This window comes from Balaenoptera musculus, chromosome 2 (genome assembly GCF_009873245.2).
Source record: "Balaenoptera musculus isolate JJ_BM4_2016_0621 chromosome 2, mBalMus1.pri.v3, whole genome shotgun sequence".
Lineage (NCBI taxonomy): Eukaryota > Metazoa > Chordata > Mammalia > Artiodactyla > Balaenopteridae > Balaenoptera > Balaenoptera musculus.
In genome coordinates, this window is record NC_045786.1 from 27,600,905 (window position 1) to 27,623,013 (window position 22,109).

Sequence of the window (22,109 nt, forward strand, 5' to 3'; positions counted from 1 at the left end):
AACGAAACGTAATTTAAAACTTACAGATTGTCTATTCTGGAATTTTCCATGTAATATTCCTGGACCACAGGTAACAAACCGCAGAACTGAAACCCCGGATGAGAGGGGACCAGGAAACACCCGGCTGAGAGCGTAGTGTCTGTAGCCTCACCACGTATTTAGCACCCTGCATCCTATGACCTTGGTCTTGTGAATTAAGTCTCGGTGCCCCAGCTTTCTCATTAGGAAAATGGGGACAGTATCTTAGATTACTGAGAGATTCAAATGGGTTAACATAATAAGTAAATCGCGGAGGAGCGGTAAGTGTATTCAGTAAGCACTCAAGCAGTTAATCTTTTCCCTAAGTTTTTATCGGAGTGGGTGCCCAGCGCGCCGGCCTTGCGCATCACCCACGCCATCCCGTGCACACCTCACTGCAGCCTCGTGTGCACGTGCTCCCCTTCCCACCTAACGCCCGGGTCCTCGGACCCCAGAGAGGCCCTACCTACCACCTTTGAGAAATCCGGAATCTGCCTTCTCAGCAAGGACCTCCCTCGCCAGGCGCCCCTGGGACTCACCTGGCCTTTGGCGAAGCCCTCAAAGCCGTCGTACACAGCGAACACCTTGTGTCCGTCGGCGATGCCCACGCGCACGGCCGCGCGCACGGCCGCGTTCATGCCGGCGGCGGGCGCACCCACGTTCACGATGCCCACGTTGCAGTTGCTCTGTAAGTCGGGAGGGGGGGCGTGTGGGTGTGTGCGGGCCGCGGCGGATACGGCTCGCCCCGCTGCACCCTGGAGCCGGAGCGTAAGGGCTGAGCGTGGGGCCCGGGCGCCGGAACTGAAAAGCCGAGTCGCCCAGGTGGGAGGGGGCAGCAGGAAAGGGTCGGCGGGGCGCGGGGTGGTCTCCTGGGAGCCAAGACCCGAACTGGCCAGGGCAGAAGGGCACCCAGGATAGAGCAGGACCCAGGCAATTGCCGGAGGCGGGGACGTGGCGCACCGCAACGTCTCCTACCTTAGGGATCTGGGAGTCCGGCAGCTTGATGGCGAGCCGCTTGTAGGTGTTCAGGTTGTTCTCGAAGCTCCTAGAAGAAAAGGACGGTGTCAGACCAAAGGTTAGAATGTGGATGGAGCAGTATGGGCTCATCTGGGGAGAAGGGGCCCAAGAGGACGCTTGTGCCGGACGCAGATGGCCCGCAGGTGCCAGCTTTGTGTCCGGGCTCTCAGGAAAGGCAGCCTCAGGTGTTCCCAGTGACTGGAATGGATGTCCTCTAAGGGGCTGAGGGGCAGGGGCGTTTAGGATGCAGCAAGTTTCTTTCCCCAAATGCTAGCAGCCACATGCCACTCTCTATCCTAATTTCATCAGCTTCTAAACGACCCCCTGACCCTGCCAAAAATAAACAAATTTCTCTGTAATTAGTCACCCAGACCATCGACCTTTAGGAACAGTGCCTGGACTGCATACTGTCTTAATTTCTGACTTCTTATGTTGATACAGAACAAGCACCGCCTGGAGGCACATTCTAACACCAGGGCTGACGAACAAAGGCTCCCAGTAAAACAGTTTTTTTCAGAAGAGTCACCTTCCTCGGAGTCGCACAGCGTCCTTAAATCTCCTCTCATCCATTGCCTTTTGTACTTCCTGGGTCTTTAAGGAAATAACGAAAGGAAGAAAGAACATGTCAAGACGGTGCATCCTCAGATCCAGGCTAGGGACCTGGAACCAGTTTGGTCCTTCCATCCGGGTCCCTTCACGTCCAACCTTGTAGCCGGCAGCCTGGGGTCAGCGAGCCTGCACTGCCTGGCTACGAGGGGAAGCCTAGGCCGCCCACCCAGGCTGCTTCGTAGAAAAGGACGAGGTGGCACCACCGGCCTTGCCAGAGTAAGCGGGTCCTGAAATCTTAGGGGTTCCGGCCCATGAGAGCGAGCCCAGAAGGAAGCGGATCTCCCAGGCCAGGCTCTGAAAAATCCCCATTTGACGCTGGTGAGGAAAGAACAAACAGAACCACCCCTGTCCCTGGGGAGCGGAGGACGCAGGTGACGCTGTGGCAGGGGCGGGGGGCAGACTGTCCCGGGGGGCGGAGCGCTTCGGGACCAGCACCGGCCCCCCTTCAACCTCAGGGTCCCGGGCAAGTCACCCATCGCTCTGAGCTTCCGCTTCCTCCTCTGTGTGGTGAGGGAAATGCCCCTACTTCCACTGCCACTGTGGCGGCCAACGCTGCAGGCCCTGAGGAGATACCTGGCAAGCAGTGGTCAGTGAGGGGCTGGCTGTGGCCTTGCGAACAGTCTGGCTGAGGCACCACGACGTACGGTCGTTCAAGGACAAGCTAGTGGTGCCTGCTGGCTGGCTGTCTCAAAACGGACACAGAGACACTGGACAGAAGAAATGTGCTCACAATAAACTGCTGCTCATCATCCCACGTTCTGTTCTTTTGAGCCACAGCCTCACAGTCCACACGCATGCACACACACGCACACACCCTCATACAGACATGCACACGCACGCACACACATGCACACACCCTCATACAGACATGCACATGCATGCACACACACGCACACACCCTCATACACACATGCACATGCATGCACACACACTCATACAGACACAAATGCACACACGCACACACCCTCATACAGACACACATGCACACACACACACCCTCATACAAACACACATGCACACACATGCACACACCCCCATACACACATGCACACACATGCACACACACACACCCATACACACATGCACACACTCAGACACAATGCACACGCACACACCCTCATACAGACACACATGCACACACACACACCCTCATACAAACACACATGCACACACATGCACACACCCCCATACACACATGCACACACATGCACACACACACCCATACACACATGCACACACTCAGACACAATGCACACGCACACACCCTCAGACACACATGCACACACATGCACACAGACACACATGCACACACACACACCCTCATACAGACACACATGCACATGCATGCACACGCATGCACACACACTCATACAGACACACATGCACACACATGCACACACACCCTCATACAGACACACATGCACACACATGCACACGCATGCACACACACTCATACAGACACACATGCACACACACGTGCACATCCTCATACACACATGCACACGCATGCATACACACTCATACAGACACACATGCACACACGCACACACCCTCATACAGACACACATGCACACACACACACCCTCATACAAACACACATGCACACACCCTCATACACACATGCACACACATGCACACACACACCCATACACACATGCACACACTCAGACACAATGCACACGCACACACCCTCAGACACACATGCACACACATGCACACACTCAGACACACATGCACACACACACCCTCATACAGACACACATGCACACACACATGCACACGCATGCACACACTCATACAGACACACATGCACACACATGCACATCCTCATACACACATGCACACGCATGCATACACACTCATACAGACACACATGCACACACACGCGCACATCCTCATACACACATGCACACGCATGCATACACACTCATACAGACACACATGCACACACATGCACACACCCTGATACAGACACACATGCACACACATGCACCCTGATACAGACACACATGCACACACATGCACACACATACAGACACACATGCACACACATGCACACACACACAATGCACACACCTTCATACAGACACACATGCACACACACGCACACACCCTCATACAGACACATGCACACACACACACACACCCTCATACAGACACACATGCACACACACACAGAGACTTCCTTTACTGCCACTGGCTTTTGGAAGGTATGTTTCTAAGGGGTTACTTTCAACAAGTCCTGTGACTTAATTACTTAATTACCTCTCTGTACATGTTATAAAATTCATACACCTCAGAGCCACTGGGAAGACCAAATAAAATGAGAGTCGTGAATAGACTTTGAAAAATAAAAAATAGTAACAATTCCTAACGCAACTCCACGGCCACCGCAGCTACTGGACGGTCAACTGGAAAACCATCCCCCGCTTCCCCGTGGCAACCGGCTTGCGCTCCACACCTGGAGGCGGCGGCACATGTTGGGGTCCCCCGAGTCAGCCATCCCTGTGTCACATGACAGGTGTGAGGGCCTCGGGGACGGGAGGGCGGGAGCAGCTGACCCTGGAGAAGCTGGATGGTGCCCTCCCCACCCCAAGAATCCCCCCGGTCCCTGCAGAGCCGTCTCCGGCCTCTCTGACCGGCTCACAGGAAGCGCCCGGGCACCCCGAGGACACCCCCTCCCGACAGACTAGACTCGCTGAGGGGGCCCGCGTGCTCGGTGTCACGGGCCCGGGGAGGGGGCCCTGGGACCTGGGGAATGTCGTCCACCCGTGCTGGGGAAGGTCACCCCCCCGTGCTGGGGGAGGTCCCCCTCCCGTGCTGGGCGGGGCCCGGCCCCACGCTCACCATCTGCACGCATTCCATCAGCGGCAGCCGCACCGCCTGGTTCCCGCTCAGCGATACCACGCAGGCCGGAGTCTCGGGGGTGGCCTGGAGGAGGGCGACCACGGCCTCCACCCCCATGCGGCTGGCCTGGTAATGACATCACGATGGTCAGAGCTGGCCCTGTGCCCGCCCGGAGACCAGCCCGGCGCCCACAGACAGAGGCCCCCCTCGTTCAGACGGGACCAGCCGCGTTCTCAGCTCCTCCGTCCTCAAGGCCCCCTCGCTCTTCCTGCACCGAGTCCCTGTTAGTCACTCAGAGCCCTTCCCGCTTACTTCTAACCCGCCTCCAACAAAGAGATCAACTCCGCTAAGAACCGGCGCGCTGGGGGGCAGGGGGGGTCACAGGCGTGTGGAGCAGGAAACCGAGAACTGGACTCTGGGTCTCTGTGGTCCCTGGGTCCATTGCTAGAAACCTGCCTGTGGACACCCCCTTTCCACCTTCTGGGTTTATCCCCCACGTTTGGCAGGGTCCCTCAGTATCTGAGTCACCAGGGGCCTAGGAACCCCCCTCGGCTAGCAGGTCTCCCTATGAGACTACGGGTCGTAGCACCCTAGGGACAAGCCACCCGGCTCTGTGGGCAGAGATGCCCTTTACCGATGGCTCTACTCAAGATCACCCAGTCTTCGTAGCAGACTGGTCCCTTTGCGATCCCAGAAGTGTTCCTTTCCTTGTGACGATGCCTGACCATTTCCAGCCTCACTTACCAAAATCCTGTCAAAGGCTGAAGGTGTCCCACCTCTCTGCACGTGTCCAAGGATAGTCACCCGAGTGTCATAAGCCAGCTGTGTGACCACGAGCTGAGGGGAAACACAGGACATGGCCGAGCACATCAGCTTGTTCTAGGGACGGGGGCTGGGAGCAGGGGAAGGTCTCTCTCCCCTTTCTACACATCTATGTTGAAGAATGTTCTAGTTTCTAAATTTCACTTCCTGAAAGAATGTTTAACGGCTTGCTGAAATTAATATTTTTTAAAGAATACTTTTAACATCAAATAAAACCTTTGTGCTCCTACCTCGCAAGTGAACATAAGTAACACGATTTTTAAAAAACACTGTTTCTATAGCTTGTATCTCAAGCATATACTTTGTAAAAATATAAACATTTCCCTGAAACCACCTTGAATTTGTAAGGTTGTATTTGAAAAGCATGATACAGTAAAATCAAAGCGTCCCCTCAGTCCAGGGCCCAGGTGAACCCAGCCAGGTGGCCGGGACAGGCTACCTATCTTGACTGGCCCTCATTTACTTTATAAAAATGATGGGACTGGGTCATAGGAATTCCATGGTCCCTTTTGGCTCTAATATTCCACAATCCAATCTCAACTTCAATTAAGTGGGAAGGAATATCTTTGCCCTGACTGTATTGATTACTTCTATAAATACTGGCAGATGACTTTCACAGATATTTTGATAATCAGGTGAAAAGCTGGTCAGGGAATACGTAAAAGGCATCAGAGAAACCAACTTGCAAAGCCAAGGTGATGATGTGCTTTGCCCTGACGGGCGGCTTCCACCAGAGCCTGAGTCTGTCTCCCCAGCACTGTGTCCAGAACCTGCCCAGTTACCTGGGCAACCGGGGAGCACAGCAGATCCCTCCTGGGCCAGACAAGCCAGCACCCGCCGACCAAGCCCAACAGGACTCGGGCAACAGGACTGCGGGGTCGGCCTCCATGCAGGGCGGAGAAGCAGTGACTAAGGCCAGCCGAGCGGCTTTCTCTGTGAGTAAGGCCATGCTCAGCTGATGCTCCAGTGGGAGAGGGAACTCTGCTGACCTCCTAGCTCCTGGGCAGCCGGCACCCAGAGCTGGAACCTTCTAACCCCACCCGATCGCATTTCCTCCGTCTCTGTCAGGGGAGCCCGGGGCCTTTGGGAATATTCCCAACAGTATTCCAGAGGCAGGGGCTTTCCAGAAGCCAGGAGCTGTATGATTCTGATGCCAATAAAGTTATGAGTCATTATGAACATATTTTTAATGAGCAAGAAGAACAAAAAGTATTTAAATAATAGCGCATGGTTCCAGACTCCCGCCCTGCCCGGGGTGTCTAAATCTCCCGTTTCTAGACAGGCTCAGGGGGTGAGAAGCCTGAGACACTCACCTCCTTGATTTGCTCAGAGGTGATGGGTTTGTTTTGGGTGTCGATGGCTCCTTCGGCCACAATGATGATGTTCAGTCTTTTTTTCCGGGCACGGTTCTAAGGAAACAGAAGATGAAATCCTCAAATGCCTAAACCATTCTTAACGACACAACAAGGGCCTCTGCCCCACCTGAACCGGCCTCTCTCCAGGGAGAAACGGTCACCTGATTTCACACGCGGTGTTTCCTAAGGACACGGGCAGGTCAAGGTGCCCTAGGTGAGCAGGTGGGACAGGCCTGCAGACGCAGAAGCTGCTGTGACATCACCACAGGCGGAGGCCGGCCCCCGGCGCCTTTGACCCGGACCCCCGGACGGGGATGAGCTCTGAGGCTGGGCTCTCCGGGGAGGGGGGTCTCTACTGCAAACCAGGCCCGAGAACTCCCCCAGAAGGCAGAGCTTCCTGCCACCTCACCTCAAGGAGGTTTGCACGTAAGACCATACAGTTATAGAAATAATGGAGAATAAAAATCAGTGCTTAAAAACCGATTCTCGCCTTTGTGATGGGCAGCGCCAGCCCCGGGCCTGGGCAGGAGGGGCACAGAGGGGAATGCGGGGCCCAGGCGGGGTCGGAGCCACCCTGCAGGAAAAGCCAGGCTGGCAGCGTCCAACACTGGGGGCCACGGTGCCCCCGGGCTCACGGCCAGCATCCTGCGATGCCCCAAATCACTCTCAGTGAGTCTGTTCTCCATCAAGTCCCCACTCAAGGACCCTCCTGTGGGGGGGTGTGAGCTGTGTGGGGCGGTGAGCCCAGAGTGGGCAGCACCTGAGGATGTCAGCCAAGGGGGCTCGGCCCGTCCTGCATCACAAACACACGTGCTGTTTTGTTGGTTTCTGATAGATATTAAATGTGCTACACTTTTTTTTTTATTGGCTACACCACGTGGCATGCGGGATCTTAGTTCCCCAACCAGGGATCGAACCAGTGCCCCCTGCAGTGGAAGGTCAGAGTCTTAACCACTAGACCACCAAGGAAGTCCCAAAATGTGCTACACTTTGAAGAACTTATTAATCGAGTACTTTCTAAAAGGTATAAAGATACAACAACAAGAATGATTATTTTAGCATCACTTGAAAGAGCAAAAATGGAAGTAATGACTGGTTCACAAATATGGAATTGGCCAAATAGCCATACTTCATCCATAAAATACAATATTCCAAAGTGGCTAAAAAAAAATAATGGGGTCGGGGTCATCCCTGGTGGCGCAGTGGTTAAGAATCCACCTGCCAATGCAGGGGACATGGGTTCAAGCCCTGGTCCGGGAAGATCCCACATGCCACGGAGCAACTAGGCCCGTGAGCCACAACTACTGAGACTGCACTCTAGAGCCCGCGAGCCACAACTACTGAAGCCCATGAGCCACAACTACTGAAACCCGCACACCTAGAGCCTGTGCTCCTCAACAAGAGAAGCCACCGCAATGAGAAGCCCGCGCACCGCAACGAAGAGTAGCCCCCTCTCGCTGCAACTAGAGAAAGCCCGTGAGCAGCAAAGAAGACCCAACGCAGCCAAAAATAAATAAATAAATTTATAAAAAAATAAAAAATAAAAAAAGAATGGGGTCACCTATCCACTCAGGTGGGAAGACAGCCAGCTTGTCTGTGTAGTTCATTGACTGCCTCCTGGTCCCCCACCCGGATGGAGTCACTCATTCACTGAATCCTCACAAAACCTCTAAGGAGCAGCAGCATGACCCCAAGTTACAGCTGAGGAACTTAGGACATGAAGGGGAGGTTGTCTGTCCAAACATCGTTTGCCCCGTGGGTGGCAGAGCCAGGATCCAGCCCTGGGACTTCTGATGCCCCTGAGTCATTTCCAACTTTATACCGAAATGCCCATGATTGGGGGATGCTCTGGGGCTTGCTTCCTGGGCCAATTATCCGGTAAGGTGTTTAGAGAAGCTCTCACAGTGCTACACTGATAACCGATGAAAATGAATGACAGGCACTACAATATCGAGTGTTTCCACCCAAGTGAGCTTAAGCCATTAGTCTTAACTCTGCCAACGCTTAAGGGGGGATCCAAACACTTCCTAGCTGACAGGGCACTTTACAATGTCTGAAACTCAAGGAGGTTTGCAGATAAGACCATACAGTTACAGAAATAATGGAGAAACCTAAAAATCAGCCCCACGGCCTCACTGCTGATCTTCTGACCAGCCAGGCGCTTCCTCACGTCCAGGGTGCTTCCGGCTCTCTAAGGGCGTTGGACCTTGGCCTGTGCAGTGTCATCGTCAACGAGGGCAGGGACTCGGGAGGAGAAGGGACAGATGCAGGGACAGGCACGTCCCTCAAGTAATGCCCCGTGGAATGGCAATTAAGTGGATGTCCTCAGCGCCACGATGAAGGACCTGCCTAACAGGAGGGCCAGCGCTCGACTCCTGCAACCAGCCACGTACCTTCCCACACCAGCTGACCGGCACAGTACACTGCCCAGGTCCCCAGGTCAGAACCAAGAGATGATGAACTCGTTTGTTACTTCAGTGGTCACAGTCATCCCTGGGACGTGCCCCTGGCCTGCTGCAGCCTAGAGCTCCAGCCTCAAAAGGGTGCATGATTCTCCGTAGTAAAAGGACAGCTTTACCAACAGTTTCTTACAGAGGTTCTGGGTCAGCAAAGCTTATTTGATTTGTTGCTGGAATTCCTTTCTTGGAACCCATCCCCTTGAAGGCAATGGCCATGTCTTATGAAACGTGGGTCCTGGTTGTATGCAATGCTTACGTGTTTGCTGAATACAACGATAATTAGCCTCTGCCATATGTTTACTTTTTTGCCTATGGAACAGCCATAAGATGGTTATGAAAATAAGGGAAATTCCATACGCATTGGGATTTCTGTCCCGAAAGCTAACCGTTGTTTTCTACGAGGCCTCGCATGCCTTAGTTAGAAGGCTTAACTGGAGGAAATCTGCCCGACCCTGATAATCCACGGGGTGAAACACAAGCCCAACCCACAGACAGAAGGAAGGAAAAGCCTGGCTCAGAGGAGACAGCAGCCCAACCCACAGCAAGGCCAGCAAGGTGGGGACCCCGCAGCGGAAGGAGCTGTCACCACGTGTGCCACACGGCAAGATGGGGGATTCAGATGGAGTCAACACACAGGTCTCCCGTCCCTGTTACGTGGGATCAGGGAGGCACCATGTTCCCCAGACCCTGGGCTCTCACATCACCTCCTCTGTTTACAGCTGTAGCTGCTGCTTTGCGCGAGAAACACAAAAGCTTCAGCTGTTTTCCCTCGAATCACTCTTTGCAACAGTGGGAGGTGGATGGACGCATGAGGGGTCGAAGCCCCCAGCAACCAGCCTGAAGCCACTTTGAGCAGAAAGCTGTCACCTGTCTAAAACTCCGTCCAAACCGAACATGCTAACGGCCACTGCAAATCACGGCCGGGGCAGCGCAACCAGAATCGCTGGCAGTTAAAAGAGGCAAAATGTGGGTTTACCTCTGAGAGTTTGATGCACATGTTTTCCTGCCAACCTTCTTCTGGTGGAGATTCCGGAAGGAACACCCAGTCGGCCCCACAGGCCAACGCACTCACCAGGGCCAGGTACCTGCACGGAGACAGCAATGACCTCGTGGGGCTGCGCCGGGCACCCCGAGCTCAGGGCTGGCCCTGGCAGACAGGACGCCGCTGGCTCCTCGGGAACCCTTCCTGGCACCTTCGTGCTAGGGTGCGGGGCCCCGCAGGGACTGTGCTAGGGGTCCTCTCCATCCCAGTCGCATCCGCACGTACGTACCCGCAGTGCCTCCCCATAACTTCCAGGACGAAGGTCCTCTGGTGGCTGGAAAAGAGATAAAGGAAACATCCACTTAGCACCACCGGGAAGAGCAGGAAAAGCAGACAGAAAAGCCTGCTTTGTATTTACAGCAGGTACCTGAGCTGCCCCGCAAATGACCCACTTTCTACACAAGCAAATGCTATTGTGAGTGTGTTTCAAGCTCTTTTGAGCAAAGGGGCTGCGGTCTCGAGCAGCACCTCCCGGTTGTGTTTTATAGCAGGTGTGCTTGTGCCAGACACGCTCACGCTACCAGGACATGTGTGTGTGCTCTTCCCAAGACAACGGCTCTGCTGGGCAGCGTCAGCTGCTTCTTGGGCCACAACCGTGGGTTGGAGACCGCCCGCAGCAAGGCAGGACACGACAGTCACAGAGTCAGGTCCACACCCGGCACGTGTTCCATTTTCTCTCTCACGTGGCTTTCGTGAAAGTGCTTCGGAAACCCAAGGGCTCCACAGAAGGCATTACGGTAAAGGTTCTGCCGCGAGTCTACAGCACGGGGACAGAAGGTCTCTGCCTCATCTGCATGCTGGGAAATCCACAGGTGAGAAGCGGAACGGCGGGAAGGCTCGCCCAGCTCTGACAACAGCTGTGCAAACTCGGGGCTTTACTTCCTGCGATTCCTGCAGGAGAGCTTTGGGTAGGACTTACATGTAATGCTGACTTTGTCTCTTTCTTTTTTCTGAATTCTCTCCAATGAACACGTTTTTCTTTTACAATTGGGAAGCAGTGACTTTTGAAAATTGAAAATAAAAAGTAAACCAATACAAAATTGTTTCTAATGTCAAGTGACAAGGCTTGTGGAACCTTCCAGAGCGGGCACTGAGGTCTCCGCAGCCCATGTCTCAAGCCCAGGGCCGCCTGCCCGCCCGCCCGCCCGCCGGGTCCCCACGGTCACCACCTCTGGGCGGTCGTCATGATGGCGTCCACCACCTCGATGATGCGGTGCAGGGCAGAGTCCGTGCCGATGGTCATGTCGGTGCCGCAGAAGTCGTTGTCAATGGAGCCCACCATCCCCACCACGTTGAGGTACCCGTGCTTCTCCACCTCCTCCGTGTTGATCTTGCCTGTGGGGGGACAAGCCGCACGCCCAGGATGACGCGGGGAGGGGGGTGGAATGCACGCTTCGACACGGGTTTCCTACCCACTGTATCAGATCTGTACACGACCTGATCCTGCACACTGACGGAGAGAAAAGCCACACAAAGGTGGAGCTGGGGACAAGATAGGAGCAGTCATTTGACACCCAGACAAGAACACCGACCCAGGTGTAAAAATTAAAGGAAGGAAGGATCGCACGCTGCAATCGGTGGATACAATCTGACTTCTGTCTGACAACGGCCTTGGAAAACGGCCTGGCTCCGAATAAGACACGTCACCACCCCAGATCTAAGTCTCAAAGAATATTGTACAACTGGTATACTGACTCCTTACAGGCCCATGGGGGCTAATTAGTTGGTAGAGATCTACTTAGTGCTCTCAGGAAAGACCACCAGGGATGGTAGAGCTGCTTAAATGGGACCAGAAAGGTCAAGGTCAAGGGGGAGGCAGCTATCCCTCTCCTGAGTTACCACCCCACGCGCCTGCCTTACACCAGAGCACGGTGCAGAGCCATCGTTAAGTCCTTTGCTGCTGGCGTCTGACAGCCCCTCTCCATTCCCCAAACAGACGTCACAGAACTTGGGGTCATCGCTTTAGTTCAAGTTTACGCTTTTCATAAGGTTGCTATTAGTTCAATTTGCTTCCACTGGCCATATTTTATATTAAAGTGGAATTTTGTAACAACATGTTTAAAAGACAAAAACCACAGAATATATAAGTTTCTCGAAAATCCTTTCCTACGATAAAGGACCATCCAGCAGCAGGTCGTTACCATCTAAATTCAAGTCTTGCAACAACTGATAGAAAGACCCCAGGGGAGCTGGTGGGGGGCAGCCACGGGCGTCTGAGAACAGGTGTGAGCCGGAGCTACCCTCACGGCTGTTTGGCTTCGCCTCGAGCCCCTGACCCTCCTCTGTAAAGTGGGGATCGATACAAACCCTCGCAGATGGTTGTCACGAGCAGTGCACAAAACCACCTATGTCAAAAGTGGAGCCGTGCCTGGCACGTAGGATGGCGGAATGAATGCTATTCTTATTATCGTTATTGTTATTATTTGAGGCACGAATGTAAGTGCTGAGGTGGCGACTGTAAGATCTGCATCGTCACCAGCAGCAAATACCTCTGGGACAGTTAAGCAGGCAGAATGTAGGCACTCAAAGCTCTCTGAGGGGATGGGGAGACGAATGGGGGAGGCAGAGCCCCACGAGAGCAATGTGCGCGGAGACGGAGACACACCCTCCCGGGCCAGCTCCTCCAGCAGCCCACTCCACTCCTTCCGGAAGATATTGGCCCCGGTGAGACTCCCGTCCCCGCCGATCACACACAGGTTGGTGATGCCCAGCTGAACCAAGTTATGAGCAGCCTTCAAGCGGCCTTCCCGAGAACGGAAGTCCTTGCAACGGGCGCTGCCAATAATGGTCCCTCCCTGGAAAAGAAATAAAACCGTGTTTATCTATTTCCTCCCATTTGGACAGAAAGCTGGACAGATTGGCGCATGTGAGTGCTGATGTAAAAACACAGGACTTTCAAAAGCCTAGGTTTCCCTCCTTGTCATCTTTGGAATCGATCAACTGTGAAAGTTTAGAGTTTTCCCATTTTTAGCTCTATCCCAGAATTCAATGGCTAAAGACGCTGCATCATTCCCAAGGGGAACAGAGTAGGGGACGGAAACAAGGATGAATGGCAGCCATCAGCTAAATGCGCGGCGCACAAGAGTCTGCAAGGCAACAGCAGCCGCCCCGCCCCGTGGGGAAGCTGTGCAGCACAGGGAGGGCGGGGCCCCGCGCACTCTCTGAGCCTAAGACGGGCCCGCGGCCGGTCGACAGCCACAGCAAGAGAAGCACCGTGCCCAGCGGCCCCAGGTAATAAGACTCCCCTTCTGTTAGTCAGGGCTCCCCACAAGTGCCAGCAAAATAGAAATCTGTGAGCCAAGGGGATCTATTTTTGCACGAGATCTGCCCCACCCCTCCCTGCCCACACCCCTTTTTCAAGGTTAAATCTTAGCTGGATGATCCAAACTTCTGGGAGGGAGAAATCATGATTTTTCACACTTTGTTTTTCAAAAGCAGAGGATCCCTAGTTGTATTTAGAAAAATGCAGGATGCCTTTACACAAGCCCTGCACACACTGATAAAACTTCAGTTTGTGCATGACCTTCCAAGTGCACGCCTGCTTCATAAAGCAAGGTGCCCATCAGCAGAAGTGATCCTGGGTTAATGATAACGGTCAGTGTGACAGGGGCGACGTCAGGACCTGGCACAGCACCGGGAAGTCTGGGTAGAAGGTGCAGCGTGCAGAGCAAAGATAAGCCAGTCCTCTGAACTTTGATTTGACCAAGAGCGATTAGAGGGTCACATAATTTCTATCAACGGGAAGTCAGCAACCCATAAACATTGAGGAGATAACGTGGACAGGGCCCCAGGAATGAAACCCAGGACCGAGTGGGTTGCAAAGAAGTGGACACCAGTCTCTCTCTCTCTCTCACACACACACACACACAAACACACACCCCAACCATACTTGTATTTCCTATCTTTCTTCACAATCACCATAGCAGAGTGGAAATGCTCTCCTCACACGTGGGTTTCCTGTCTGGAATTCAGATGACAATGTCCTGATTTTTTGCAAATATTACTCTACCTAAGTATCCATGGTTGTCCAATTTTCCTTCAGCCTCTTCCCAGGAGTAGTAGAGCAAAAAGCCTCAAGTGCAGACTTATGAGTCTGTGACCGGCATTTCAACTCACACCCCACTAGCATCCGCCCCCGCCCCCCCAGCTCTATTGAGATACAATTGACACACAACATTTGTAAGGTTAAGGTGCACACTGTGATGATTTGATACATGTATATATTGTGAAATGATGACCACCATAAGGTTAGTTAATACATCTATCAATCCACATAGCTACCTTTCTGTGGTGAGAACTTTCAAATATATAATACAGCATGGTTAATATTTTTAAAGGTATAGAACATGATAACTCAATATTGGTGCACACTGTGAAATGATCACCATGATCAAACTAATTAACACCTCCATCACCTCACCTGGTTACGTGTGTGTGTGTGTGTGGTGAGAACATTACTCTCTTAGCAACTTGCAAGTATATAATACGGTAGTGTTAACTACAGTCACCACGCTGTACATTAGATCCAGAACTTATTCATCTTATAACTGGAAGCTTGTGTCCTTTGACCAGCACTTCTGCAACCCCCCCAGTCCCTGGCAACCACCATTCTACTCTGTTTCTCTTGAGTTTGCCTTTTTTAGATCCATGTATCAGTGAGATCATGCGGGGTTTGTCTTTCTGTGTCTGGCTTGTTTCATGTAACATAATGTCCTCAATGTTGTCCTACATTGCCGGACTTCCTCTTTTATGGCCAAATAATATTCCATTTATATCTATATACCATATTTTTTCATCCCTTCTTCTGTTGCACTAGCACCTTCAGAGGGAATGGGACCGATCTCTTTTCTTTCAATTAAAAAAATACTCAACATGAGTCACACATGAATACATACATTTCAAAAGATCAAATCGCAAGTAAAGAGCTTTTCATGAAGTCCATTCCTTCCATGTAATCTCTTTATTTCTCAACTGACTTGGAGTCTTCACTAAGCTACACTGTTCCAGGAATTTATTAGGCATGAAATATTCAGGCAAGAGGTTCCTTTGAGTTCCACGTGAGCAACTGTTTCGCCTGAAGTGGTGATTACTTCATCCTTGTGCACACCAAGGAAATCAGCCCTCTCTGGGTCAGGGCAGAAAAGGGATGCTGTGTTCCCACTAAATCCACAGCCCCTGGAGGCTGCCAGTCGGGATCTTTCCCATGCTTTGTTACACTGATGCCAAATGACTCCCAAAACCCAACAGGCAAGGAGATTTGCTGCTAAACACACAGCACCAACAAACCAAAACTGCCTCAACGTTAATCTGCTCTAAAAAAAGATACCAGATCCCCTTCAAGTGCCACTAGCCATCACATGTAACTTTTTCTTGCAAGGATAATTCCTCAGTGTGCATGGTATAGAGCTTCTTAAAAAATTTAATTAAATGGCAAATTAAGAATGTTTTCTTTCCATGCGAGTAGATACGAGTGATGCCAGGCAGCACTTTAACCTGTTGTAGGTATTATGGGAGCATAAGCACAAGAGGTTTCAAACCAAAGAGTTACTCAGAGAAAGAAGCAGGATGGCAGCTCAGCACGTACCACTTGCAGGATGCTGGAGACACTTTCCCAGTCGGCTTCCACAATGTTGCTGCCACCGTCCACCATGCCCTGGTAACCCTGGGGGAGGGAAGGAACATCTTTTTAAGACTGGGTTCAACTGTGTTGAGACATTAATTGATCCATGAGTTACGTAAAATGGAAACTCCAATGACAATGAATCCAAACTCCTAAGAGCCCCATGGTGAGAAGACACAGCGTAATACTAGTGCTCCTTCCAAGTGGTACATTGTGGGAAAGCCTCTTAAGTTTCAACTCCAACACTGGGAATTTCCACCCAGACTCATCCAGAGTAGCACGGGGAGTCAGATAGTTTGCCTGGTGTCTACTGGCTCCTGAGAGATTGAAAAGGGACGTATTTACCCTAACACTGTTGGTGACTCAACACAAACTCACGGAGAGCAGTGGTGTCAATCACACCGCGTACAGGAAAGCATCTGCCGGGTAATCCGCGACTCTCCACACACATGAAATAGGGTCTAAAAGCACAGCTGGATGTCACCCATCCTCATCTGCCTTACCTTCCAACTAGTGCCAGTTTACTACACTGAGGGGAGACCCTGAGTGAACCTGGACGGCGATGCACATTTGACCAAAGACAATTACATTTCAACTCTAAATGCATCTCATTCTCCCCACAGAATGTACAAGATCAAGAATGATCCTGCGCCACAGCTAAGACTTGGCACGGCCAAATAAATAAATAAATACTTTTTTTTAAAAAAAAGGAATGACAGAAATGTTCATTTGCGTCTCTATCTATGTGACTCAACTTCCAGGGCATTTACCCCTGAAAAGGAATAGGCGTTAGCCATTTAGGAAAGTTTATCATAATAGATTATTGTTGTGGATTCCTATCTCCCGCCTACTGAAAGTCAAGAGGGAAGGAAAAAAAGGAATATAGATTTTTAAAAATGAAACAGCCCATGGAGTATGGAGCAAAAATTAATCAACAGTGCAGCCACTTTTATGGGTGATCAATTTGCATATTTATAAGTGTAAAATTTCCAACAAAATATAATACACATTATATATGATATATAGCATTATAATTCTTATGTATAACACTATGTTATATAACCTAACACTAGATTATAGACATATTTATTATTTATATAGTTCATATATAATATACACATATTATATATCATAAACTTTTGTACATTCTATAAATGAACCTGCTCTCAGCTTCTCCCTTTTCTATTTGATTCCATGCTCTTTCCCTTTCCTAGCTGTCACACATATTAACACAAGACTATACACACATGCACACATGTATTTATATATTGATACATTATATATAATAACTATCATACATTATATACAGTATAATTATATTACACACATTATATATAATTATAATACATATAATATCAATATTGTATAGAAATACATCTATACCCATGTGTGTGTGTACAGTCTAGTGCTACGCATGTGACAGATGCTCCCTCGGCCTCAGGACGGGCTGGGACAGGGACTGCCACGGCCTGGCCTTCACGGAGAAGCAGTGGAACTTCCTCCAGACACACCTCGGTCCAACTCTAAGATCACTTTTATCTTTCTGTCCCCATCTCCCTTCTTTCTGGAAACCGTAGACGGTGTACATTTTTAGCATGTTCCATTTAAAGTACCGAGCCTGGCGTGGCTGTTACCGTGGAGGGCAAGGGTGACAAGCGCGAGTGTGACGTGATCCAGCACCCCCATCCCCCGAGAGGGAGCGCTTATCAGAGGTGTTGTTGAAGTCGCATCCCGGCATGTAAGCTACCTGGAACAGGCTGGCCCGCAGACCACCCTGCCGCGCCAGGAGCGGCCGCAAAAGCAGGTCCTCTCCTAAGTGGCCCCCAGGGAGCTTCCTTCCACAGAATATTAAAAATAGGTAGACAGACAGATGATAGGCAGCTAGACAGTGGCGGACAGATAACCGACGGTAGGTGACAGGTGACGCGGATCAGAGATACTGGCAGAGGATAGACGGGAGAGAGAGGGAGAATGTGGCCTTAGGGCTGCCCTTTCAGCGACCTCTCCCTCCTCCAGACTCCCAGGCCCCTGGTGGGAATGACGCTCACCCCGCGTGCACAGGGCAACTGCACAAACCAGTCAGTGGACTTTCGTTTCTAAGATGCCTGGGAGGCAGGGAAGGAGCAGGCGAGCAGCCCCGGGGCCTGGAGCCAAGTTTCAGACCCTCGACCGCTGTGCTGACATGCACCCTGCGGGGAGGGGTGATGTTTAATCATCCAAACCCAAGTGCTTCTGAGAATGAGAGGAAACTTGACGGTAATTCAGTCCGAACAGCCGGCACGAACCCAGACCGACTCTGGCAGAGCAGGATGGGGAACTGGGCTGACCCGAAAGCCTTGACAAAACAGAAAGTGAAAATCTTCTCGTGCCCTCACGCTGAGAGCCGCCGGGGAGATTTCTGCACACTCAGCCACTAGGTAAACAAAGAGACTAGGGAACCAGTCCCCTAGTCTCTCACAAGGATGCTTGCAAGGATGACGTCGACATAGCTACAGGGTCAGGGACAGCCGTGGGGCTGTGTCAGCCGTGCAGGTGACAGCACCAACTTCTAGATGATTCCTGCAGCAGCTGCTCCTCAGCCAAACACCACGGACGGTTAGCTGCTTAATACCTGCCCTGTGGGGAATGGAAACATTTCCTTTCCCTTGATTATTTCTGAGAATTTCAATACAGATTTAATAAAAACATTTGCAAATCCCTTTGCTCCTACAGTGAGAACATGGCAAACCGTTCTACAAACCATAACGCTTATCCTGAGAAGTAAAATGTTCTCCAGAAACAATCTGCTTATTTTGTGTAGCCTAAATACATACAATAAAGAAGGTGACTAAGAAAGTGGATGATTTTGCGAGGGTTGCACTCAAAGCAGCTCTCTATTGCGCCCATGGGCTGGGTCATAGGAAATGACTCACTTACTCTGTAATTTGTGAAGTTGTTAGGCCCATGGAACATCTAAGGAATAACTACCAACTACAGTTTTAAGTTGTCTTTTGCTAACACAGAAGATGTTACTAAGTGAGGGAGACTAGTTTTACACAAATGTACCATGATTTATAAATTCAGAGGAGATTTTTCAAGTCTCCTTAGAAGGTTGAACACTCATTCTGACGCAGCCAGAGCCCAAAATGCTTTCTCAAATTCTGTTTCAGGATCTGCCTTCCGAGCCAGTTCTATGATTCACACAAGAAAGGCAAACCATAAAACCTTGGAAGCCACGCTTAGTTTTGGACCCAAAGTAACACTGTCTCGTTGGTCCTGGTTCATAAGGTGACCCCAGGAGACCCTCGGCTGGTTGTATCAAATCCAGCGCTGATCCGTCTAAGAACATACCAGAGGCTCTGAAAACATCTTGACTTCTTGTCTGGGATGGTTTTGAGCAAAACAGGCACAGTCTCCCAAATGATTATGTAGGAGACGGTTCCACATGTAGGGGTATTTATAGGCATTTGTTAAATCTGTTCTAAATAGGGTAAGAGCTAGTCCACCTGTGGGTGACTTGCTCTTATAAGAAATCTCAGGTGCATTGTTTAAAATTAAAGACCCAGAGGGAAATTACGATCTTGTGCTATGGCAAAGTTGGCTTTTTAAAAAAATTTATTTTTAATTTATCTCATTTTTATTTTTTTCTGAGCGAGAAATTACAGTTTTATGCTATAACAAAGTTGGCTTTAAAAAAATTTTTATCTTATTTTCATTTTTTCTGGGAGGTATATATCTATATATAATTATGGTATCACTAGTGTTTGCATTTGTCCAGACTCAAACCGTACATATTTACTATGTACAGTCCTTTGTATATCGATTATACCTTAATAAAACTTAAAAAAGATATTCGGAATATATACCAATTGAAGACAAAGGTGAAGGTGAAAGAAAATTACTGGTATTTTAACTCTGCCTGATGGCAACTTTGCCTTCATTTTTCTGATTACTTTCAAAGAGACGAGGTCTAATAGCCCGCCTCTAGTCCTTTCTACTTACAGCCCACTGATTAGTTGAATTAAATACAGAAGCTTTAAGGCCAGTTCTCGCACTGAAGCCAGGTAAGATGCTTCTGCTCCGTTCAGTCTTGGCTTTTTGTTTCAGAAAAGCGTCGGATGGGTCCCCATGTCTTCTCAACTTAGTGATGCTTTTCCCGAATCCTGGATTCTTCAGTCAGAAACTCTGTTTGAATGTCAAGCATTCCAAGGACCAGAGGAAACAATCGCTAAAAAGATAACAGTATCTAGAAAACACTTTTGAAGTGTGTTATCACTGACATTCAGAGACTTCTCCAGGGGTTCCAAGTAAATACCTGTGTTTGTTTCCTACAGAATGAAGCTTTTCCAAGTTAATTCCTTAATAAATAAACTTTTCGCTTATAGGATTTAAGAGCCAGCACATAGAGAGGTTGGCTCTGAACTGCTCAAGGGTTAGTAAGTACATTGTGCAGAGCCAGGTGTGGGTGCAGGAGAGACAGGTGGTGACGGCTCTCCATGTTGATGGTTTTCAAGGTTTGGGAATCATGGGTTTATTCAGCGCATAGGAGACTCACGCGCAGAACCTCAGGTCACATACTTCCTCCCTCACCCAGAGCCTGCTCGGCCCCCACTAGGTTCTAAATGCACAGACGCTCTGGTCCAGGGAACCAAGTCACCCGTGCTCACTGATTTCACAGCTTTGGGGAAAATGCCTTTGGGTTTGTCCCTGGTGAGATTTGGTCAACTCCAAACTTCTGAACGGGTTACAACACTACGAGTCATGATACAGCCCTGAACTTTGTGCTTTTGGAAACCCAATGATTTATTGAGCCCTCTGGTGCTATTAGATTTCTTTAAGCCAAAGCCCACAATACACAGTTCCTGGTATGTTATAAACTGAAAGTCACAGCAGGACAAAGCCAGTCGCAGAAGCCAGCCCTCTTATCTCACAGTGAATTATGTACTTAATTAGTGGTATCAGCTGGAAGGGCAGAGGCAGGGAGGGAGATGATCTTTTTTGCAACTTGGGCACTAAAATGGTACCTAGAACTAGATGGTCTAAGCCCAAGGCAGATGTTGACGGTGTGAGGATCAAGGCAGATCACACGGGAAGGATTCAGCCGGACCTGGCAGAGAGCAGGCATGCAGTTAAAAGGGTGCTCAGGGCCGTAACAGTTCACTCTTCCAGGGTGCACAAGCCAGCCTGCCGCCAAGAAAGTAGGTCTTGCCCTGCATTCCCCAGGTCATCCACCTTTTGTGAATTAATTTAAAGAACTGAACCAATCCAGCAAGGGGCACGTCAGCCAAAGGGCCAGGCGGCACGTCAGCCAAAGGGCCAGGCGGCACCGCCTCTCTCCCAGCTGCACAGCAAAGCTTCTACCTATACCTTCCGGCATCACTGTTATTATTTTTAGATGGGCAGTTAGTGGTTAAGGAGTTCTGTCTTTAAAGAAGTTAAAATGCAGAAATGGTACGTGTAAAACCTCAAGGAAATGAGACAACATGATTCTGGTCACCTCTCTTGGCCTTCACAGAACTATTGGGGGGGGCAGGTGAGGGTGGTGACCGCAGGCGAGAGCAAAGGGGTGACAAAGCCAGACACGTCCCCAAAGTTGACCTTCTAACCTGCTCTCTGTGCGGGTGGGTGACTTTACCATCTGTCCTGCCCACACATCCCAGGATCACAGGACACCCAGCAAAGTCACCTGCGTCTCCCTCCCTCCCTCCTGCTCGAATCCCCTGCAGGGACGAGCCCGGGCTGCAGGACAGAAGAGCGGAGGTGGTGGTGGGACGAACTGGGAGATTGGGATTGAGATATATACACTAATATGTATAAAATAGATAACTAATAAGAACCTGCTGGATAAAAAAATAAATAAAATTAAATTCAAAAAAAAAGAAGAGCGGAACCTCGGCTTCTGGGCAGGATGGCCCATGCTGCCCTCGCTGGGAAAGTGGGTTTTTGTTGTCGTTTGGTCACAATGTGACATTTCTCACTTGAAAAATTGTGAAAGCGGGCAGTTCACCATATACAAGAAGAAAAATAACGTGCCTTTGTGGCAAACAGAGGCAAGGAAGGGAGACAGGGTACCAGTCTATTAACTGACAACTAAAGCTTGCTCATCATCGTAGGATGCCAGGCCGGGATGCTCAGGGCCCTGACAGAGGGCACCTCAGATTCCAGGCTGGTCCGAGAGGGACCCAGGGTTCCCGTGAGAAAGCCGCTCACTGGACCTCCTGTGATGGCCGAGGAGACCAGAATGTTAGCTCCCGGTCTTGTTCTGATGTCCCTGTTCTTTCACAGTAGGAAGTCCTGACTCCCCTCACCCATTTAGAATGTGTTGTTTGTAATAAGAAGAT

The 22,109-nt window shown here is 50.5% G+C and overlaps 1 protein-coding gene across 1 annotated transcript in view; it reads right to left on the reverse strand.

Annotated features, from left to right (window-relative positions):
- Positions 1-22,109, reverse strand: part of LOC118889002 (phosphofructokinase, platelet) — a 73,902-nt gene that overhangs the window by 25,552 nt on the left and 26,241 nt on the right. Inside the window, exons 3-13 of the mRNA XM_036840550.1 lie at positions 15,754-15,831; positions 12,775-12,964; positions 11,339-11,504; positions 10,399-10,443; positions 10,104-10,212; positions 6,627-6,722; positions 5,236-5,328; positions 4,492-4,617; positions 1,562-1,626; positions 994-1,063; positions 558-704 (exon numbers count right to left, since the gene is read on the reverse strand). Coding sequence (XP_036696445.1) covers positions 558-704; positions 994-1,063; positions 1,562-1,626; positions 4,492-4,617; positions 5,236-5,328; positions 6,627-6,722; positions 10,104-10,212; positions 10,399-10,443; positions 11,339-11,504; positions 12,775-12,964; positions 15,754-15,831 — 1,185 coding nt within the window. The remainder of the gene's footprint in view (positions 1-557; positions 705-993; positions 1,064-1,561; positions 1,627-4,491; positions 4,618-5,235; positions 5,329-6,626; positions 6,723-10,103; positions 10,213-10,398; positions 10,444-11,338; positions 11,505-12,774; positions 12,965-15,753; positions 15,832-22,109) is intronic.